This window comes from Sinohyriopsis cumingii, chromosome 4, assembly GCF_028554795.1.
Source record: "Sinohyriopsis cumingii isolate HCF-2022 chromosome 4, ASM2855479v2, whole genome shotgun sequence".
NCBI classification, from domain to species: domain Eukaryota; kingdom Metazoa; phylum Mollusca; class Bivalvia; order Unionida; family Unionidae; genus Sinohyriopsis; species Sinohyriopsis cumingii.
The window spans coordinates 143,962,779-143,986,264 of record NC_142964.1 but is presented as its reverse complement, the minus strand read 5'-3'; the positions used below and the strand labels follow the sequence as shown (position 1 = coordinate 143,986,264).

The 23,486-nt window shown below is 33.0% G+C and overlaps 1 protein-coding gene across 4 annotated transcripts in view; it reads left to right on the top strand.

The window, feature by feature from the left end:
* LOC149802245 (uncharacterized) overlaps positions 1–20,890 on the top strand; it is a 92,515-nt gene extending 71,625 nt beyond the window's left edge. For 3 of the 4 annotated variants that reach the window (XM_089956669.1, XM_089956668.1, XM_089956671.1), the window contains 8 exons: positions 1,448–1,627; positions 3,182–3,361; positions 5,051–5,230; positions 6,744–6,923; positions 8,615–8,794; positions 11,202–11,393; positions 13,469–13,654; positions 15,234–20,890. In XM_089956669.1, the coding sequence (XP_089812795.1) occupies positions 1,448–1,627; positions 3,182–3,361; positions 5,051–5,230; positions 6,744–6,923; positions 8,615–8,794; positions 11,202–11,393; positions 13,469–13,654; positions 15,234–15,280 (1,325 nt within the window). In that variant the 3' untranslated portion in view covers positions 15,281–20,890. Of the gene's footprint in view, positions 1–1,447; positions 1,628–3,181; positions 3,362–3,878; positions 4,051–5,050; positions 5,231–6,743; positions 6,924–8,614; positions 8,795–11,201; positions 11,394–13,468; positions 13,655–15,233 lie in introns of those variants that run through there. The other variant, XR_016420798.1, reaches the window with a different exon arrangement.
* The last annotated feature ends 2,596 nt before the right edge of the window (positions 20,891–23,486 follow it).

The window sequence follows — 23,486 nt, the reverse complement described above, 5'->3', positions numbered from 1 at the left end:
AAAATGTGAACGTCTTAAAATTATAAACTCATCGTCGACAAAATAATTGTCACAATGAAGGTACAAAAATACGAACATCGTAAATATGGTAAACAGGCTTCCTCACTTCGTAATTAGGAAGCTTTTTGTGCTTTATTCAGATTTTGTTAACTATAGATGTGTTTTTATTAAGTATTGGCTGACATGAAAATCGAATGCAAAAGTCAATCTTTCCTTGTAAAAATTGGACTTTTCGAGCAGCTGAAGCTGAAATGATTTCATTTGCATGATTTCAGCCACGCCCATGTGGTTTTTCTATTTGTTTCCTTGCTAAAATCATCTATAAGACGATTTGGTGAAAGTGGCATGTATATTTGAATCTATTATTTGGGGAAAGACTCGACAAATGATGTGCATCTTCATGCGATTGCTACTAAAGCAACGAACATTTAGTGTGAGGAGATTTGCGTAAGCTACTCAACACACATGCTTTTCTTCAGATCTTGTAATGCTTTCCACTGCAGTAAAAATATCAAACTAGAGACTAGACACTGGCTATTTTGATATGCAACTTTTAGTAAATATTTGTTAAAGATTGTTTTGACGAATTAACCGTTATTAACCTAGTAACTCTATGTCAAAAATCGACTATCATGATTGTTTATCGAATATGTTATGCAACTTGCGTGTAATAACAAGGGATTTGATTGTGTTCTTTCTTAACGGTGGAGCAGACTTGACGAAATTTGGTAATTTATTATCATGAGTTTACATTCATTATTTATAAAGGTTTCATGAACATATTTAGTACATAGATATAAATTTGTAAGTATAATTTATTGAATAAAAAATTGTATTTCTCAGTATAAGTCCAGTGGGTTTTGTGCTTATAGCGAGTTAAAAATAAACGAGTTTTAAATTCTGCTTGCCTAGCTAGTGATTCCTCTTGCATTCGAGCCCTTGCATTTGATCCTGTTCCATCCGTTTTAGGGAATGAGCGCATAGCCATAGGGGTTTAGACGCTGGTGCGAGAGCTCGACGATAGCTACTTACGGCATGAGTACGATTCCCTTTTAGAACAAATTAGAACTCACTGACCTGCTAGATTATATATAAAGTAAATCGCCTACTACGTGAGTGTATATGATTTGTTTATAAAGTAGTTTCTCATACACTAGTGAGCACACGTGAGCGCAATATGAAGTATGTGTGAGTGCAATATCGTAATATACTGAGCGATTCTGACAACGTAAAGTTAACGGAGAAAACATGAGCATATCATAATGCAAGATATATTTCCTTACTTTATTATTCTGTAGCATATACTGTCTTATTGTCTTCAAACCGTTTAATGTCTCTTGTAATCGGAATTAAACATTCTGATCTCAGGAATTGCTGGGTAAATCTTTAATTATGTATATGTTTGGATTTATAATAAACGCATACAACATTCAACATCTTTTATCAGGCAAAAGCGACACGCAACGAAGTTTGATCTCCACGGAGAAAATTCAAACAACCTCTGAGAAAGTTTGCTCAAGCTGCTCATGTCAAGCACCACTCTTGAGAGCTTGCACACGATGTCATTCAGCATTCTACTGCGGAAAGGAATGCCAAATGAGAGACTGGCCAAATCATAAACAATTATGTAGGTATATAGCGTTTATTGTATTTGTTTTCCTACAATGATTATAGATTATGGAGTTGTTTCTCTTGTCTCGATTCGTTCAGAAGAACACAGTCGATGTCTTCCACTGTTGTTCCACTGTTGGAGTACCCTCGAAGACTATAATCTGGCTCCCACCTTTCTGGAAGTTAAACGTTTACGATTTTGATAGTCCATATAATGCGGGATATAATACATATGCGAGAGTTGTGGTCGATTTCTCGTCAGGTGACTTTATCATACTTGAACATTCTAAAAATGAATATGTCTTTGAAGCATACATGTATAGCAGTAAAAGTTACAATTAAGTACAGAAATCTGTATGTCGCAAAGAAAAAATACTTCCCTATTTCGTAATCTCATACAATTATGGCATATCCAGTCATTCTTTGAACTATTTTATGTCAACTGAATTGAATCGGGTAAAGAATACAATCTTTACTAGTTATTGGTTTTACTTTTCCATGTACATGGTTGCATTAGCATACTTTCATTCACAATATATCTTTTATATGGTTCTATGGTAAACAACTCCTTGAAAATTTGGTGAAAGTGACTTGTACAATAAAAATGATCAAAACCAAATTGCGCAATGATCTGAGTTAGCACTCAGAACAAACGCAGTTCTGTAGACCTGTACGTGAATATCAGACAAAAGATTGGCTAGATAATACAAATAAGCATGCATGTATAAGTGCTTTACTTTGTGTTCACATTGTTCAACCGTGACTTATTGTCACTATATTTCAACTATTGTTTCTACTAATTAGTCCTTATTAATGTGATTCCTAACTCTAAGTCAAATCTTGCTTATACGTATTGTCGATTGAATATGTTATATGTTTCTGGTGTGTGATAACGATAGTTTTGTGTCATTTCAAAGTGGCCGATCATACACGATACACTCTGCAATTTGATTTTTACTACATGTATTCACTATGAAGGTTTAGATGAATGTGTTTACATACCTATTTGTTAATATGGTTTAACGGCATGTCATCACGATACCAGCGTAAGGGTACCGAAAAGATACAGGTACAAACATATGAACATTATGTATTTCAAACAATTTTTATTTCTATTGCACAATATATTTTGCTACAGTGGTCTTTATAAAATTAAGAATTTTTTCTTTAAAATTCTTGATTGCATTTTCTGGGTTTACATTTATATGGATAGGTATTTATGGTGTAATTCTTATGTTAACTTTTAATGTCCCAAATCACGTGAAGTCATGCATATAGAAATTGTGAAGTTCTGTTTACCACAAAAAGTCTAGAATTTATATTTTTATTTTTTCTTGAATCTCGTCTGTCCAGGAATTCCGAAATAAAATATTTTACATTGAGCCCGTCTTAATCTTCTATTGCTGTATTTCACACATGAGTGATATTTCCAAAAGCATGAAATAAAGAAACCCTTATTTGGAAAAGGAGTGAAGTAGTCTCATTCCAGGGTCTGAAAGAACGCATGTTTAATTATGAATAAGTTTAGATTTAACGATACAAACATGCAAATTTCAATGTCTTTTGAAAGGCAAAAGCAATAAGCAGCCACATTTGATCGACACAGAAATAGTTCCAACAAGGTCAGAGAAGGTTTGTTCAAGCTGCTCAAGACAGGCGCCACACTTGAGAACCTGTACACGATGTCATTTGGCATTCTACTGCGGAAAGGAATGTCAAACAAGAGACTGGCCAAATCACAAACAATCATGTATGCTTAAATTCTTTATTGTTTTATTTTTCCAAGAATAGATCTAGACGTTTCATTCAGATTTTTTGTGATGTGTTTGTAATGCCCAAACTCAAGGTCGATGTTGTTTGAAGTATGTAAATTTAGCTGGTCTTAATTTGATTCTTACAGTCAAAGGTTTGCCATTATAGTGTATAGAATGTTACATGATACACGCAGTCAATTGGTAGATACGTAAGTGATTGTTATACGCGGAGAAATGTAAAATATGAACGTCTTAAAATTATAAACTCATCGTCGGCAAAATAACTGTCACAATGAAGGTACAAAAATACGAACATCGTAAATATGGTAAACAGGCTTCCTCACTTCGTAATTAGAAAGCTTTTTGTGCTTTATTCAGATTTCATCAACTATAGATGTGTTTTTCTTAAGTATTGGCTGACATGAAAATCGAATGCAAAAGTCAATCTTTACTTGTAAAAATTGGACTTTTCGAGCAGCTGAAGCTGAAATGATTTCATTTGCATGATTTCAGCCACGCCCATGTGACAGTTCTATTTGTTTCCTTGCTAAAATCATCTATAAGACGATTTGGTGAAAGTGGCATGTATATTTGAATCTATTATTTGGGGGAAGACTCGACAAATGATGTGCATCTTCATGCGATTGCTACTAAAGCAACGAACATTTAGTGTGAGGAGATTTGCGTAAGCTACTCAACACACATGCTTTTCTTAAGATCTTGTAATGCTTTCAACTGCAGTAAAAATATCAAACTAGAGACAAGACACTGGCTATTTTGATATGCAACTTTTAGTAAATATTTGTTAAAGATTGTTTTGACGAATTAACCGTTATTAACCTAGCAACTCTATGTCAAAAATCGACTATCATGATTGTTTATCGAATATGTTATGCAACTTGCTGTAATAACAAGGGATTTGATTGTGTTCTTTCTTAACGGTGGAGCAGACTTGACGAAATTTGGTAATTTATTTTCATGAGTTTACATTCATTATTTATAAAGGTTTCATAAACATATTTAGTACATAGATATAAATTTGTAAGTATAATTTATTGAATAAAAAATTGTATTTCTCAGTATAAGTCCAGTGGGTTTTGTGCTTATAGCTGAGTTAAAAATAAACGAGTTTTAAATTCTGCTTGCCTAGCCAGTGATTCCTCTTGCATTCGAGCCCTTGCATTTGATCCTGTTCCATCCGTTTTAGGGAACGAGCGCATAGCCATAGGGGTTTAGACGCTGGTGCAAGAGCTCGACGATAGCTACTTACGGCATGAGTACGATTCCCTTTTAGAACAAATTAGAACTCACTGACCTGCTAGATTAAATATAAAGTAAATCGCCTACTACGTGAGTGTATATGATTTGTTTATAAAGTAGTTCCTCATACACTAGTGAGCACACGTGAGCGCAATATGAAGTATGTGTGAGTGCAATATCGTAATATACTGAGCGATTCTGACAACGTAAAGTTAACGGAGAAAACATGAGCATATCATAATGCAAGATATATTTCCTTACTTTATTATTCTGTAGCATATACTGTCTTATTGTCTTCAAACCGTTTAATGTCTCTTGTAATCGGTATTAAACATTCCCATCTCAGGAATTGCTGGGTAAATCTTTAATTATGCAAATGTTTGGATTTATAATAAACGCATACAACATTCAACATCTTTTATTAGGCAAAAGCGACACGCAACGAAGTTTGATCTCCACGGAGAAAGTTCAAACAAAGTCTGAGAAAGTTTGCTCAAGCTGCTCATGTCAAGCACCACTCTTGAGAGCTTGCACACGATGTCATTCAGCATTCTACTGCAGAAAGGAATGCCAAATGAGAGACTGGCCAAATCATAAACAATTATGTAGGTATATAGCGTTTATTGTATTTGTTTTCTTACAATGATTATAGATTATGTAGTTGTTTCTCTTGTCTCGATTCGTTCAGAAAAACACAGTCGATGTCTTCCACTGGCTCCCACCTTTCTGGAAGTTAAACGTTTAACGTTTTGATAGTTCATATAATGCGGGATATAATACATATGCGAGAGTTGTGGTCGATTTCTCGTCAGGTGACTGTATCATACTTTAACAGGCTAAAAATGAATATGTCTTTGAAGCATATAGCAGTAAAAGTTACAATTAAGTACATAAATCTGTATATCGCAAATAAAACTTACTTCACTATTTTGTAATCTCAAACAATTACAGCATATCCAGTCATTCTTTGAACTATTTTATGTCAACTGAATTCAATCGGGTAAAGAATACAATCTTTACTAGTTATTGGTTTTACTTTTCCATGAACATGGTTGCATTAGCATACTTTCATTCACAATATATCTTTAATATGGTTCTACGTGCTGTAAACAACTCCTTGAAAATTTGGTGAAAGTGACTTGTACAATAAAATGATCAAAACCAAATTGCGCAATGATTTGAGTTAGCACTTAGAACAAACGCAGTTCTGTAGACCTGTACGTGAGTATCAGACAAAAGATTGGCTAGATAATACAAATAAGCATGCATGTATAAGTGCTTTACTTTGTGTTCACATTGTTCAACCGTGACTTATTGTCACTATATTTCAACTATTGTTTCTACTAATTAGTCCTTATTAATGTGATTCCTAACTCTAAGTCAAATCTTGCTTATACGTATTGTCGATTGAATATGTTATATGTTTCTGGTGTGTGATAACGATAGTTTTGTGTCATTTCAAAGTGGCCGATCATACACGATACACTCTGCAATTTGATTTTTACTACATGTATTCACTATGAAGGTTTAGATGAATGTGTTGATATACCTATTTGTTAATATGGTTTAACGGCATGTCATCACGATACCAGCGTAAGGGTACCGAAAAAGATACAGGTACAAACATATGAACATTATGTATTTCAAACAATTTTTATTTCTATTGCACAATATATTTTGCTACAGTGGTCTTTATAAAATTAAGAATTTTTTCTTTAAAATTCTTGATTGCATTTTCTGGGTTTACATTTATATGGATAGGTATTTATGGTGTAATTCTTATGTTAACTTTTAATGTCCCAAATCACGTGAAGTCATGCATAGAGAAATTGTGAAGTTCTGTTTACCACAAAAAGTCTAGAATTTATATTTTTATTTTTTCTTGAATCTCGCCTGTCCAGGAATTCCGAAATAAAATATTTTACATTGAGCCCGTCTTAATCTTCTATTGCTGTATTTCACACATGAGTGATATTTCCAAAAGCATGAAATAAAGAAACCCTTATTTGGAAAAGGAGTGAAGTAGTCTCATTCCAGGGTCTGAAAGAACGCATGTTTAATTATGAATAAGTTTAGATTTAACGATACAAACATGCAAATTTCAATGTCTTTTGAAAGGCAAAAGCAATAAGCAGCCACATTTGATCGACACAGAAATAGTTCCAACAAGGTCAGAGAAGGTTTGTTCAAGCTGCTCAAGACAGGCGCCACACTTGAGAACCTGTACACGATGTCATTTGGCATTCTACTGCGGAAAGGAATGTCAAACAAGAGACTGGCCAAATCACAAACAATCATGTATGCTTAAATTCTTTATTGTTTTATTTTTCCAAGAATAGATCTAGACGTTTCATTCAGATTTTTTGTGATGTGTTTGTAATGCCCAAACACGAGGTCGATGTTGTTTGAAGTATGTAAATTTAGCTGATCTTAATTTGATTCTTACAGTCAAAGGTTTGCCATTATAGTGTATAGAATGTTACATGATACACGCAGTCAGTTGGTAGATACGTAAGTGATTGTTATACGCGGAGAAATGTAAAATATGAACGTCTTAAAATTATAAACTCATCGTCGGCAAAATAACTGTCACAATGAAGGTACAAAAATACGAACATCGTAAATATGGTAAACAGGCTTCCTCACTTCGTAATTAGAAAGCTTTTTGTGCTTTATTCAGATTTCATCAACTATAGATGTGTTTTTCTTAAGTATTGGCTGACATGAAAATCGAATGCAAAAGTCAATCTTTACTTGTAAAAATTGGACTTTTCGAGCAGCTGAAGCTGAAATGATTTCATTTGCATGATTTCAGCCACGCCCATGTGACAGTTCTATTTGTTTCCTTGCTAAAATCATCTATAAGACGATTTGGTGAAAGTGGCATGTATATTTGAATCTATTATTTGGGGGAAGACTCGACAAATGATGTGCATCTTCATGCGATTGCTACTAAAGCAACGAACATTTAGTGTGAGGAGATTTGCGTAAGCTACTCAACACACATGCTTTTCTTAAGATCTTGTAATGCTTTCAACTGCAGTAAAAATATCAAACTAGAGACAAGACACTGGCTATTTTGATATGCAACTTTTAGTAAATATTTGTTAAAGATTGTTTTGACGAATTAACCGTTATTAACCTAGCAACTCTATGTCAAAAATCGACTATCATGATTGTTTATCGAATATGTTATGCAACTTGCTGTAATAACAAGGGATTTGATTGTGTTCTTTCTTAACGGTGGAGCAGACTTGACGAAATTTGGTAATTTATTTTCATGAGTTTATATTCATTATTTATAAAGGTTTCATGAACATATTTAGTACATAGATATAAATTTGTAAGTATAATTTATTGAATAAAAAATTGTATTTCTCAGTATAAGTCCAGTGGGTTTTGTGCTTATAGCTGAGTTAAAAATAAACGAGTTTTAAATTCTGCTTGCCTAGCTAGTGATTCCTCTTGCATCTGCGTTCTTGCATTCTATCCTGTTCCATCCCTTTTAGGTAACGAGTGCATGACCATGCGGATTTAGACGCTGGTGCAAGAGCTCGACGATAGCTACTTACGGCATGAGTTCGATTCGCTTTTAGAACAAATTAGAACTCACTGACCTGCTAGATTATATACAAAGTAAAGAGCCTACTATGTGAGTGTATATGATTTGCTTATAAAGTAGTTCTTCATACACTAGTGGGCACACGTGAGCGCAATATGATGTATGTGTGAGTGCAATATCGTAATATACTGAGCGATTCTGACAACGTAAAGTTAACGGAGAATACATAAGCATATCATAATGCAAGATATATTTCCTTACTTTATTATTCTGTAGCATATACTGTCTTATTGTCTTCAAACCGTTTAATATCTCTTGTTGTCGGAATTAAGCAGTCTCATCTCAGTAATTGCCTGGGTAAATCTTTAATTACGCATATGTTTGGATTTTATAATAAACGCATACAACTTTCAACATCTTTTATTAGGCAAAAGCGACACGCAGCGAAGTTTGATCTCCACGGAGAAAGTTCAAACAAAGTCTGAGAAAGTTTGCTCAAGCTGCTCATGTCAAGCACCACTCTTGAGAGCTTGCACACGATGTCATTCAGCATTCTACTGCGGAAAGGAATGCCAAATGAGAGACTGGCCAAATCACAAACAATCATGTATATATGAATGGTTAATTGTATTATGCTTCCTAACTTCAATCAAGATATGTATTTTAAAGCACACATTCTAGGTCTTTAACTCTGGAAGTAAATTACCATATCTAAATCTCACTCCTGTCTACTGTATGTCAATACTTTGCAGTTTGATACGATATTTAAAGCCACTTTGTCGATACGTAACTGTTTATCATACAAGAAGAAATTTAATACGTGAGCATCTTGAAAGTATAAATATATCAATGTAAGTACAGAAATCCAGATATTATCAACAATATGGTGAAATATTCTTCCAAAAATTGTAGTTCATATCATTTTACTACTGTAGTCAGCCTCAGCAAACTCCGTAAATCGTTCTTTAAATTATTAAATGCGAAGACGTCAACATTGGCTTCTGTATTTGTTAAGCGTTGATGGAGATATAACATACCGGGTTGTTTTTCCAGGATTGTAGCCACAATATAGCTTCACTATATTTTTTTTTCTTCCTAAAGAAACGGTGAAGACTTGATGAAAGTGACATGTATACTTAAATCTGAATATGGGAATACATGGGTCTTGCGCACAGTAATGTACATCATCAAGCAATTGATACTCAAAACAAAGTACGAGAAAATCTACATAAGCTGCTTAAGCCAAACACGTGTATGAGATTCGGATAACATCAAACGAAAGAATGTATATATCACACAAACAAGCATTTATGTTCATACTATTCGATCTGTGACTTCAGTTATGTATATTTAATTTAATTGTTTGTCTGTCTTAAATCTTTTTTTTTAATTTCATTTCATGTTGTAGTAATGTAACATTCTTTGCTGGACTTGACCGTGTCCAAAATGGAGTTAATTTCTGCTTGACTTTGTTGACTTTTGTTAATTTCATTTATGTAAACAACTAAAAATAGTTTCAATATTCTCCATGTTTATGAACTTATTAACAGAATTGTTATTGAGGTAACCATGTTGATTAGGGTCAGGGTTTTAGAAATTCTGAACTGAATTTTATAGGCTATAGTGTTTTAAGTACATAAGGCTCATTAGATCATTCTTAAAGGTTATTTGTCATTAGGTAATGGTTGTTTGTAGAAAATGGTAAGTTGTGACCTGAGGTCAAGCAGATAACTACATTATCTATTGAGACTGTGAGGATTTTACTAGTCGTGCTTTAACATCTAGCACTTTAAGTTGTATCATGTTGTGACCAGTTTCTGCTGAATTTTATTTTCTTCAAAATATTGAATTCAAGTGATTATATTATCTGGAAATACAAAAGTGCGCTGACAAAAATATTGGATAAAGACATTCATTGGAATTTATACTGAATTCAAACCTGGAATTTATGCGATTCAGCAGGAGACTGTTGACATATATTTTCATCTTAGGCTATAACAGACACGTCATCGCCTTCAATTTTGGAACTCTTTGGTACTTGAACTAAGTTTTGTTCAGGACTTTGTATTACTAGGACTTGAGTCTTTAATTCTTGAATTTATGTTGGATTTAATTCTCAATACGGTATGTTCTCTTTTTCTTCTCATTTTTCACCTTGTATTCTAGGAAAATAAATTATGTGTTAAATTTTACAAATCCTGTTGTGTTCACTCTTTTCCTCACTAATTTTAAGAGGAAAGACTCGTAACACTTCTCGCCAGTATTTTGTATCCATGTTTTTCAATCCATGGATCCTACTATAAACTATTTAAATTAAACAGTCATTATTGTGACATCTAGAGGTTTTTTTGTAACAGTCGGTCATTTATTTTGTATAGAGAATGTTTTAATTAAACAGTCATTATTGTGACATCTAGAGGCCCTTGTGTAAAAATCGGTCATTTGCTTTGCCAAGAGAATGTTTTGTTATGTGCATGTGATCAAAAAGTATTTTTTTGTGCCAGATATAATCTTCAAATTTATTTTCATGATAAAGTAATCATTATAAAGGTTTTGATGAAAGTATTATATATATATATATATATATATATATATATATATATATATATATATATATATATATATATATATATATATATATATATATATATATCGCACACTAAGATGGAGTAACAGACCTTCACTTGTCTGAGGCCGGTCCAAGATAAGTGCAGCTAAGTGTATACAAATGTAGGTGCCGCTTACAAGGGGGTAAAGTGAAGAAAATATGTTCGTTCTGTTTGAGAGAAGCGCAAGACAAGAGCTTGTACAAGATGTCAGTCCCTTTGAATGAATTCCATATGACATTTACTAAAAGGTTCCTTTTTCAAAGATTTATGTCAACAGTACTCTTCTATATATCTTTAAGGTCAGTGCTCAATTTGAATTTTATTTTATTTTAAGTGCAATTTTATCACTTCATCAAAGTTGCGTAATCAGAACTCGACGATATACATGTTTTATTGTTTTTGCAGGCACACGTTACATGCAGCCATGTGGACGCAATTCTTCCTCTATTGAGACACTTACACAATTCGAAAAGGTATGCAAGAGCTGTCTTAGACAAGATTCAGATCTGAAAGTTTGTACAAGATGCAAGTCTTCCTTCTATTGTGGTAGGGAGTGCCAAACAAGAGACTGGCCAAATCACAAAGAAACATGTATGGGTACGTATATTTTATGTTACTCATGCATTTTAGAACTTGAGTGTCCCCTATGCAACACAGTGCCAGCTGTAGTTCTAGTCTTAATTGACATTAACACATCCTAAATATGTAGGTTAATGTTTCCATTAAATGCAAAATATACATGCATCACGAAAAGTATTGCACCATTGCAAGGAAAGCATTTGATTCTAACCTGATTGCAAGGTTATGTGGCTAGATATACCTATTATGTGCAGGTCGGTGTTTTTATAATCTGGTTTGTAGTCATACAAGTTGTATACAAGTGTATTGTTTAATCTTGTTGCATAGTCATACAGCTTGCAGGTCAGTGTATCATTTAATCTTGTTTGCATAGTCATAAAGATCGATATGTTCAAATATTCTCTAAACCGGCATGATAAATTTATTTCATTGTGACACTTTGTTGCCTGTATTTAACTTGCAAATCGATGTTTGTTTCTAAAGTAAATCAAATGGTACAAATAACTGACAGAGGATATACATAATAAAAACTGTGTATCATTGGATAGGTAATTCATATCAGAAGATGTTACAAAGATCCCACCGCACCTTGGATGGAGTACCAATTCGTAAAGGATTCCTGCTTGCAAAAGAGGTCCCTGATGAAACCCTAGACTCAGGAAAAATGCTAATAATGCTAATGACCATGTATTATATATTATGTAGATCTACGAATCATTCCTGACATGCTCTTCATTTCCTGCAAAAGTGATTGGTTACTTGTGGTAAAACTCGACCAAAGTACGAGATTATTGATTTACTGGTTAAACGTTTGAATTTAAAAATGAATTATGCGTTTTATTTCATCTAACTGCAGGTTTTTCCAAAACAATATGAACAGTTTGATGTTTCGAATGGCTGCATCGAATGAAATTTGACATTTAACAAAGAATAACAAGTATAAGACACAATTCATTCAATTGCGACTACGTTGATTGCAAAAATATTTGCGACTATGGAAGAAAGGTTATTAAACTCAGAAGCAGCAGGGATACAAAACGAAAATTCGTTTAAAAAAGAAAGACGATCCCCCCACACACACACACATACACACACACACACACACACACAAAAGGATGAATCCCGAAAATGAGTTACAAAATTCCCGGCATGATAGCCAGCATAAGATGTCGATCTGAGTTCTACTACGCCGTGCAAGAGATTGGTAAAATCTTTAGCATTCATGTAGATTTGAACAATTTGTCTATTTGTCTGCCATCAATCTGCACGATTCCTCTCCAGTAATGTTATGGTCTTCCTTTCTGGACTGATTTGATAATATTCGGAGTTTATTTGTCTAACAGAAAGAGTATATGAATTTAACAATGTCCTGTGTGTAAAACATCGGATATCTTGATTGTCTATATTGCGATAGTTGTTTATTTATAATTTTTTAATGCATTTAGCAATGACAACTAAGGCAATTTAACCAATTTGAATTTATATAATCTAGAGTTACCATGTTAAGCAATTGTTCATTCAGGTTTATTTAGCTCTCGGTGTAAATATTCATAGCATTTGAATCTTCTCAGTTATTTTCAGGTCGTTTCACTATATCCGGAACTGAAGTAAATAATTTCTTATTCTGAAACTAATTCTTTTTTAAACAAGCCTTTTAAGCAGTATCTGCATGATTTTGAAATCTCTGAACAGAACTGTCCCCATTTTTATGAAAATGAATCTAAAATTTGAATCCCAGACGTTCAAACTTTAACCTTTTGGGAAAAGCACAAAACACAATCGCCAAAGTGTTACATTATAGTATTGAGTGTATAGCTTTGCATTACTTAAATATGTTATAACACATCACATTTGCATTAAAAGTTGTTTTCCTAACTTTGATGATACCGGAAATTGCCTTAATCTGTTCTTCCAGCACACGGTGTGACGATGACACTCTTCAGCGTTTAAAATATATTCTTCAATCGAACTAAAATTACAGGCTTCACAGTTGCAAAAAAAAAAAAGTCAGACAGGTTAACAACTTATTTTCTCCTGCTTTGGAAACAGTGCGTATTGGAAATTTTGCGACACATTTTATTTTGTTTTAACAGGTATCAAAGACAAAGAGACAAGTAGATATCATTCATCTGCCATAGAAGAATTACAAAACCTTGAAAGGGCATGCTCGAGTTGCTCGATGCAAACTTCTGACCTTAAAGTTTGTACAAGATGCCATTCTGTATTCTACTGTGGGAGGAGCTGCCAAAAGAGAGACTGGCCAAATCACCAACTAACATGTAAAATACATAAACAATATCAAAGAATTGTTTATGATATAGTTAACGAAATATTGCTCGAGTGAACGGAAACATTGTATTGTTATGAGTGGAGAAGCAGCTATGAAATATTTCTTTATGTTTTATAAAAACTCCGTAGATTTTATTCTTATTCTATATTTTTGAGGGCATACCACGTCAATTTACGTGGATGTTTGCTCCATTCTGTGCCAATGCGGTTAACTCTGTACACGAATACATTTATTACTACATTGATTCAAATAGCTTCAGTATTCTAATCATAAAGAACAGGACTTTTAACACATTTATCTCCTATAATGCTTAAAATTATAAAAAGGAAGCATTCAGCATTTTCGCTAACATATTTGTTGCGCGGAATGTTATGATAAATATTGTTGGTCTTGGAGTGGATTTGTCACAGATCGATGGGATTAGACAGTCTTTGAAGAGTATGAATTTTAAAGGAAGGTTTTAGTGATCCTGAGGGTACCTGTTGGATTTTGCTTACTGAATTTGTTTTTGTCTGCATTCAAATATGACATAGGTGGTTCATGGCAAGCAGTAGTTTAGTTCGGTATGATGTTGCACACTTTTTTCGATAGTAACAAAATGTTGCGTTGCAATCAACACTCACCCATCCTAGACTTTTAAATAATTTTCAAACATGATCATGAATGTGATGAGAGTTAAAATAGCGAATTTACAATTGTTATTATATTTAATTTGCAGCTTTGCCATAAATGTTTTACCTATTGTCACTGAGTATAACAGTTTATGAGTGACACCGGATATTGAATATTAACAGATCATGTGAATTAACTCAATGGCAATTTGCACGATTCGTGTGGGAACTATTTAAAATAAACTAATACTTTAATCCTATTTGCTGTATGTATGTTTAAAATGTATTTTATAGCACCTCCTCAGCGTTGGTATGTACATTATCTGTTCTTCCTGATGGAGAAATAGAGAGAAAGAGAAACAATGTAGACTTGAATATGGATATGTACCACACGTCGGAGCTGATCTATTTCAGGAATGGGAAAGCATTGAAGTTCCATAGCTAATAATGCTACTGCTGCGATACAATTTTGTCTTAAACTATTACTTTGTAATATAGTATCTCATAAAATGTATACTAAATATATTTTGTTGTTCTCTACATTGATGCATAGGCTAGTCTGCTCGATATCGCACGAGCTAGTTGGATACTTTATCCACATGTACACCTTTTTATGTTAAGGGTGACTATCTTGAATAAGACTACTCGGTTTGTTATTACGTACTGCGGAGTACTACACTACAATACCTGAAGCAGAAGCAAACTTATAATCATGCGCGTTGATAAATTCAAACTTATGATGCCTGTAGAAATATATTCAGGGAGCTTTGTTGTCTTCTGAAAACTCGAATTCTTGTTTAAGATTACTTGATGCAAATCTCTTAACCTGGAGCCTTTGGGTGTGAGTGTATATCGCTTCCATCATAGTTACCTGTCAATACGCCTGATTTGTTCAATTAGTATCAACAGGTCAGTATTTAAGTCATAATGTTCCTATTTATAACGTTTATTTTACAGGCAGACGTAAAATGCAACAGAATTCATGTCGTACGGAAAGGTGTTAAAATCTGCTTCAGACAAGCAAAAGACTTGAGAGTTTCCACAAATGTCACTCATTATTCTACTATGCGAAGGAATGTCAAGCGAACAACTAGTCAAATCACAAAAAATAATGTAAAGCTAATCAGTATATCGTTTTCTCAAAAAGGATTCCAGTTATATTTACTGTAATTATCAATATGTGTTTCAAATCGGTTTCGTATGCAAGAGTCTATGACGTCAACAACATTTATATACAATTGTCAAGAATAAAACCGATGAAAATAGATGTTGCATAACCAGACAAATCGAGAGTCTATGGAATATCACATGCGTGAGACTCGTCTGGCTCGATGTAACCCATACGTTTCCTTGCAGTACACACACACACACACACACACACACACACACACACATATATATATATATATATATATATATATATATATATATATATATATATATATATATATATATATATATACGTTTTTGCATGAATCATACTAACCTTAATGTCCTATTTTTAATGTTAATTAACTTTCTGCCATATTATTTTGTAATTTATATTGTGTAAATTCATATTAGAGGGAAGCCTATGTTAGTTGCTAAACGTCTTTTGATCATCAATTATCCATAAGCTTTACTAGTTCATAGGCGGACGTCCAGGTAGTGAAACTTAATCGGTTTGCGAATAAGAAATTATTGGATGAAATTCGACCTTACGTAAACACCGTATTGGCATTCTTCTGAGAATCCTGAATTATGTTCAGGATGATAAAAGGCTTCCCCCCCCCCATTGTTTCTAGTTGTAAGAGTGCAACTAACAAACAAAAAATAAAGAAAAAAATATTGCAATGACATTTAGAAAAGTTACAACAAATATATGTATAGAAAGTAGAATGACAAATATGAAACGTGAACAAGTGGAGAATTAACAAACTTAGCTGACCTTTTCCAAATGTTGCAAACCCTATACATGCATTGCCAATGACATAGTCTTTGACCACCGAGCCATTAAAGTGTGCAAAATCTGTTTTGAAAATGGATAATTAGTTGGCATATAAATTTCTGACTTCGTTAGTATATTTAAGTATACGTTGGACATAATTGTTCGAACTGAAGGAAACATAACATCGAGGAAAACAGGACGGTTTGGGTATTAATATGGTTATACACAGTCTTTACAGAGAAACACCACAAAAGCATGAATATAGTCTCGCTACCAAGGTACTAAATATACGTTTGGAGGATACAATAATAATGCATTTCTTCTCAGTATTTCGATTTCTTTTATAAAGCTTATTATCTTGGTTTCTGGTAATGTCATTCAATCGTAAAAATATATAAAGGTAAATTGCAAAAGACTGGTAATTTCACGGCTGGATAAAGTGCACGTGCATTTATTTACGCTATCGCGATAGTTGACTTAAATAAACATTGATGTATCTGGGGATTTAAGTTTGTATATTTACCCGATCAAGTGTTGTTCAGTACTGTGACATCGTTAATTTGAACGAATATCAATTTCTGTAGCTTTGCCAAAAACAATATTGTTCAATACTTAAACCCGAAAGGGACTGGCAATTTGTTTTAACTGTGTGTAGAAAAGTATCGTATTAGTAGCAAAACAACCTTTAAAGAACCATGAATCTTACGACATTTGTTGTATTACGGTGCTGTTACTAGCCATAGTCATGCTAAGATAGATAGGTAGGTAGACTTTTTGGACCCTAACCACTGACACTGTGACTCATATGCAAACTTGACCCACTTCAGCAAATGTTCTGTTATGTAATATAATAAACTAAATCTGTATTTAATTTAAGGAACATCTTGCCTCCATAATTGAGTTTTAAAATCGATTATTCATCTATGTGTCCATTTATGTTTAGATGCAATGTAATATTAGATTATTTTTGTTAACCTGCGAGACTATAAACACTATTTGAATTTCTTTTGATCCTGTTTGTTACCCGTAGGCAAACTGTGTTACACGTTCCAGACTAATCGAACAGCTAGAATCAACATTGTGAATTTGACACAAGTGTAGAGTGTATACTCCTCACTAACCAAACTGGCCACCGTTGGAGTAAGTAGCTAGGATGTAAGATAGCTCTGCTCTGAGCATTTTAACAATTTGTACAAGTTTAAAAAATAATAACCAGAAGTATTTGCTGATTCGGCGTGTAGAAAGTATGCTTTCGATGTTCGAATGCCTGACAAAGCTGAATAGGTCATGTGATTGACTACAAATTAGAGAAGATATAACAGCTCTCTTTATCATACAGGCAATCATGAAGACTTTCTGGGTTTTTTTTCCGGTCGATTTGCACTTAAAATTAAAACCTACCGATCGTGCTAATAAAGATAACTAGTGTCTTGAGACCAGTACTTACCGAATATGCATTCACTATCTATAGTAAAGGATAGGTCCCTTGAACACTTCATTAACATTTCTGACAGTGATTAATGGATTCTACTTTTTGACAATAAACTATTGAATTTATTTTATATTTAAGAGATTTGTTGTATTACAGTGCTGTATCGTAGTTAGTAACAACTCAAGAAAGAAGAAACATTTACTTCGTGTATCATCAGAAGTCATTGCTTAATCACTTTTACAGCATGTTCTAAGAAGAAACTTATTTAATAAACCTTTTCGTTGAATACATTTTTAAGTCGTTTTGTCGCATTCTATTTCGAAGCTCGACAAAAATGATCAAACATTTATCGACATTTACTTCATTTAATCCGACCAACCGCCAAAAAAAATTGATAGCTAATATAATCCGCTTTACGGTCGTCAAATTCAACATTTCTATTTTAATTTCAAAATAGTCGTCTGATGAGGGAACATTTGTTGTAGATGTCGATGTCACCTTATATAGTTTCTCAGTTAATTCAGCAATTTGTCTCTAGTTTACTGTATTTCATTTGGTTGTCAAGCTTTACCAAACAATTTTAGCTACATATAAACCTTACATAACACCTCCCTTGGAAATATGTGAATTCCAATGTTTAGTGGAAATAATATTTTGTTAAATTAAAATCACTAAAATATCCACATTGCACTTCAATTTAAATCATGCTTTCATAATGATGAAGGCATAATTAAATGATACCAGTAAATACTTTCAATAGTTAGGTAGTTGGTTTTCCATCATCTTACCTGTGTTGATGATTGTTTGATGCATTCATTTATTAAATAACGCTAACCTATTAACAAAATCACTGACGTATAAAATGTACGTTGTTTCTTACTTTATCATGCGTCACGATTCTAATCATCATTTAAATTATTAAACATACTGCTTGTATGGCAGTTTGATTTACTTGTTAATCAAGACGAACACGCTTTCTCATTATTTTTAGAGTGATATGGTATAACCCTGTTCAACTAGTAAATTTCATGGGACAGAAACTCTACAGGTTTCTCTTTAAATTTTGTCGTAATGTACATAATATCAGCAGGTGCAATCACATGCCACGTGTGATTTACTATGAATAATTATTAATATATTGGTTAATGTATGATACAATTAAACCACGCATCCACACACACACACACACTATATATATATATATATATATATATATATATATATATATATATATATATATATATATATATATATATATATATATATATATATACATATGTGTGTATGTATTTGTCAAGACAAAAATAACTTTGTGTACATATTCTCGTATTTTTGCATGAAATTGTAAACACTGTTAGAGGTAAAAGTTACTTTAATGATTTGCATTGATTTATATTTTATTGGAATCAGTAATGTAATAATGATTATAGTAACTAGATAATGCTTATTTGTTTGATTTATTAGTCAATTTGTGTACCCTTTATGATTTTATATCAATAGTCCAGAGCAATGAACAAAATGTCATTCATTTTGAACATCGTTTTAAATCCACGAAAATTAGTTCATTGTATCCTTTTAATTTAATTTGGTTTGATTTTCTTATATTTAGCCTTTAGAGGGATCTAACTAAAACTTTTTAATTCAGTTATTAGCTATTCGGATACTCTGCGCCACTTAAATGACTACCTTAGTTCTGGCGTAAATACATTTTCTAATCCTCCTCGTGACCTGAACAGCTTGAAGACCCAAAACCTCACGGCTTGCATCACTTTTAGTTTTAGAAGTTTTACTAGTACATCAGTGTTCTTTTCGCCTGCTTATATTTTAAATAGTTCTCATTCAAGAGTAAAGTGAATATCAGTGTTTTGTTATTGTGCGATAGTAAAGATTTTGTTAGGCTTTCTTATAAATAAATATTTTTTATTCATTGCGAATATGTAATTTGTGAATTATTTGATATTGAATAAAGCATTCCCATCCATGTGACAGACTACGTACTGTCATGTGATTGGTAAGATCATTCTTTTCAATTTCGTACTTTACTTAGGGTTAGCTTTGTTAAAACAAAGAATTTCCCATATTGTCGTCACTGTTTATTACGAATATTTAAAATATACATTTTTGTATATTATGCATTTTCAAAGAACTTTTAATTCCCTTTTTATGATGTATGATTGATGGATATAATTTGATTTATAAAGTATACATCTTGGCCTTATTTCAGTTGTGTACCTGTATATAAACTACTAGCTCCGCTTGGTCATTTCACTTATAGGACTTAAAGGTAATATGTATAACACGAGCCGATAAATATTTTTGCTAATTATGTATTTTGTAATTAATTCATTGCACTTTCCGAAATTGGTATCGCCTACTCTAGCAATTATTGGTTTTCATATTTCAATAACTGCTCTCAATGGTGTACTTTGGGCAAGTTCAGTCTGATTTTTTGAACACATGAGAACAGCCATTTCGATCAGCTGTGTGCTTCAATCGTGCAAGATTTCCACAACTACAAACTTCGAGCAATTTCGGCCACAGTACAGGAAAGGTAGCATACAGGTATTGTAATGTATATTTTATTTAATTAGTCGTATGTTAGTTTTAAATCTTTTATTCCATTTCTTGATATTGTAATGTAACATTGCTTACTGGACTTGACCTTGTCCAGAATTTAGTTCAGTTCTGTTTGACCTGATTGACTTTTTTTTTAAATTTAATTGATGTAAACAACTAATAATAGCTTCAAGAAATAATGTAACTAGTTGCGGACTTTGTTTCAAAATCAGTGACAGTTTTGGTAAACAACTTTTTATTTATTATAACTTTCTCAGAGTAAGAATCGTTCAGTTGAGTCAAGATCATACATGGATTGCGTGACAAGTATAATGTACCAATTGGCAATAAAATTCCTTTTTTGTCCAGAAGAATGAACTTTTTACCCTCGTCCGGGAACCTGTTTTGCGTCTTAGTTCATTGGAATTTATACTGAATTTATAACTGGAATAATATGTTATGTGATTCAGCAAGAGACTGTTGACACGTCTGCACTTTGTATGTTATTACAGATGTCATCGCCTTCCATCTTAAATTTCATCGGGATCTGAACTGAGATTCACTTAGAACTTTTCATTGATATGACTTGTATTTATAATTCGTGGATTATTTAGAATTTAATTTGCAATACCGTATGTTCTGTTTTCTCTTTTTCACTTTGTATTCTAGGAAAATAAATTATTTGTTAAATTTTACAAAGCTTGTTGTCTTCACTATTTTATGCTACTTATTTTAAGAGCATAGACTTATAACAGTATGCCAACATTCTTTCCATTGGTCATGTTGCAAATACAAACAACTTTACCTTATACCTATGACTCTGTACTTAATATATGTGGAGCGCACGGTAAGACGTTATGAGGCAGTATGATGAAATTATAATCTGGTGAGACACTTTGATGACATTATAATGTTCAACAGGATGTTCTTGATTGTAATTAAAGCGTTCTCTTGAAAGAGCAAATGGGGGATATGAAATCATCTACGTATGGTTTGGCTTTTTAACATAGAAACCACTGTCTCCGAGTTTTATATATATATATATATATATATATATATATATATATATATATATATATATATATATATATATATATATATATATATATATATATATATATATATTATTTTTTTGTCTGGCGGAGCTTGGCAGAAGTAAAATATTGTACCCTATGACTAGGATATATTTGTCTCTGTATCAATCAAAAAACATATTGTTCTATTTTGGTTGTGCAAATTATTAAGAGACCTGCATATTAGTCAGTTTTCATCCTGGCCAATGAAACCAACAGGTACAATGGATTACATGACTGCCATTGTTTGAACCGAGCAAAATTGATAATGGAGTTAGAAGTTCATTTTTCACAGGCTTGATTATGGGTTATCAGGTATAAAAAGGAGTGGGTCGGGTGGGGTGATTAGGAGGGGAGCGATTAATTAAAATCAATCTCCGTTTTCCTTACGGCAGTAGTCAGTCAATCATGGAACAAATTCTAACCAACTGTAGACTGATTGCATTTTAGGCTGTTTCAGAGTCAACATGTCATGTAATCACACATGGAAAGCTATGCTTTCCACGTATATTCCTATGCGGGATGGTTACCATGTAATCACATATGGAGAGCTATGCTTATACATGTATAACCTTAATGTTGGATGGTTATCGTATAATCGTAAATTGAAATCTATGTTGTTACATGTATATCCTTGGTGTAGGATGGTTACAATGTAATCACACATAGTAAGCTATGTTTGTTCATGTCTAACCTTGGTGCAGGATGGTTGCCATGTAATCACACACGAAGAGCTATGCTTGTACGTGTATAACCTTGGTGTTGGATGTTTATGTAATCACAGGTGAAGTGGTATGCTTGTACATGTATAACCTTGATGTAAGATGGTTATTATGTGATCACACATGTGGAGGTGTGTTTGTACATGAATACATTTTGTGTAGGATGGTTATCATATATTTATACATATAGAGCTATGCTTGTGCATTTATGTCCTTAAAGCAGAACATCTACCTATAGTTTGCACTACGCAGCGTATAAAGCGTGACCATTTCCGCGTATACTAATTTGTTTCCAGTTAACAAATCGTACAAAACTTCTTAAGGCATTCTTTCCATGAGTATTTATTCCAACATTTTTCATACTTGTACGAATCCTTTTGCTCTTTATTTTTCACCCGTCCTACGTTAATGTGTGCAAAATATCAGCACAATTTTCAAGTTTGGTTTTATAGTTTATTTTGCTTATGTAAGCATGTATAGACCAAGACACAATCATAAATTTGTTGGTTTTTAAGCAAGTATTGTTTTATGCCTGCTCCGATACAAAGATAACAAGGACATATACTGTTGCCCTTGACCATCAGTCCGTCTGGTCGAGTTTTGTGCCAAGATTAGTTTCTCATTAATTGTCAGGTTTCAGGAACACAATTTTGTCTTTATGTATTTGTCAGTGGAAAATGAAGGATTCTTATAACATGTACGCAAGCCATAATGCAAATATGTGAAGATTCAACCATTTCACGCTCTCTTTAGTCCATGGTTACTCACATGCGTATGTAAGTACAAATAGTCTTCTACCATTCCTATTAGTATCACAATAAATATATTTCAGCCACACCTATTTAACCATTTTGTCTTTGGAAACAACTTTTTGAGATATATTTTGTGCAGATATACTCTTCTGTAGGCATTAAAATTTGTAATTATCGATAATGTCGGACCAAATGCGTTGTTATTTTGGGAGAGTACGAGGTTCGTCTATGATCGACCGATTTCATTGACCATAAGTTCTGGTAAAAGGAAAAGCAATAATGCACTCCAAAGGTTAGGTACTCGGCATTGAAACTATCAGTCATATTATCATTAGATAAACTTTAACATTCAGGCTTCTAACCTTTGTTTGGTCACTGTGTGACTTAAATTCTTTGATTGTTTTGAATGCGTCTATGCATGTATCTTTAATTTTTACACTGTGAATAAAGAAAAAAACCAACACAGATTGTACGTTACAGAAAAATGAAAACGAAGGTAAAAAGTGTCAGTTTGTCAGTTCTGTTGGGGAAGAAGGGGGCTGAGCGTGAGCGTCACAAAGTATATTTGTATCCTTCGACTATATGATAGTGTGTCTAACGAATAATCCTTCCTTTCAAAGAAGAAATGTTAAGTGGACTTTCTTCCATATAGATTATTAGTATTTATAGACCAAAACTATTAGAATATATAATCTCCATGTAACAATGACAACATATATATCGCTAATATAGACTGAGACTAAAAGGT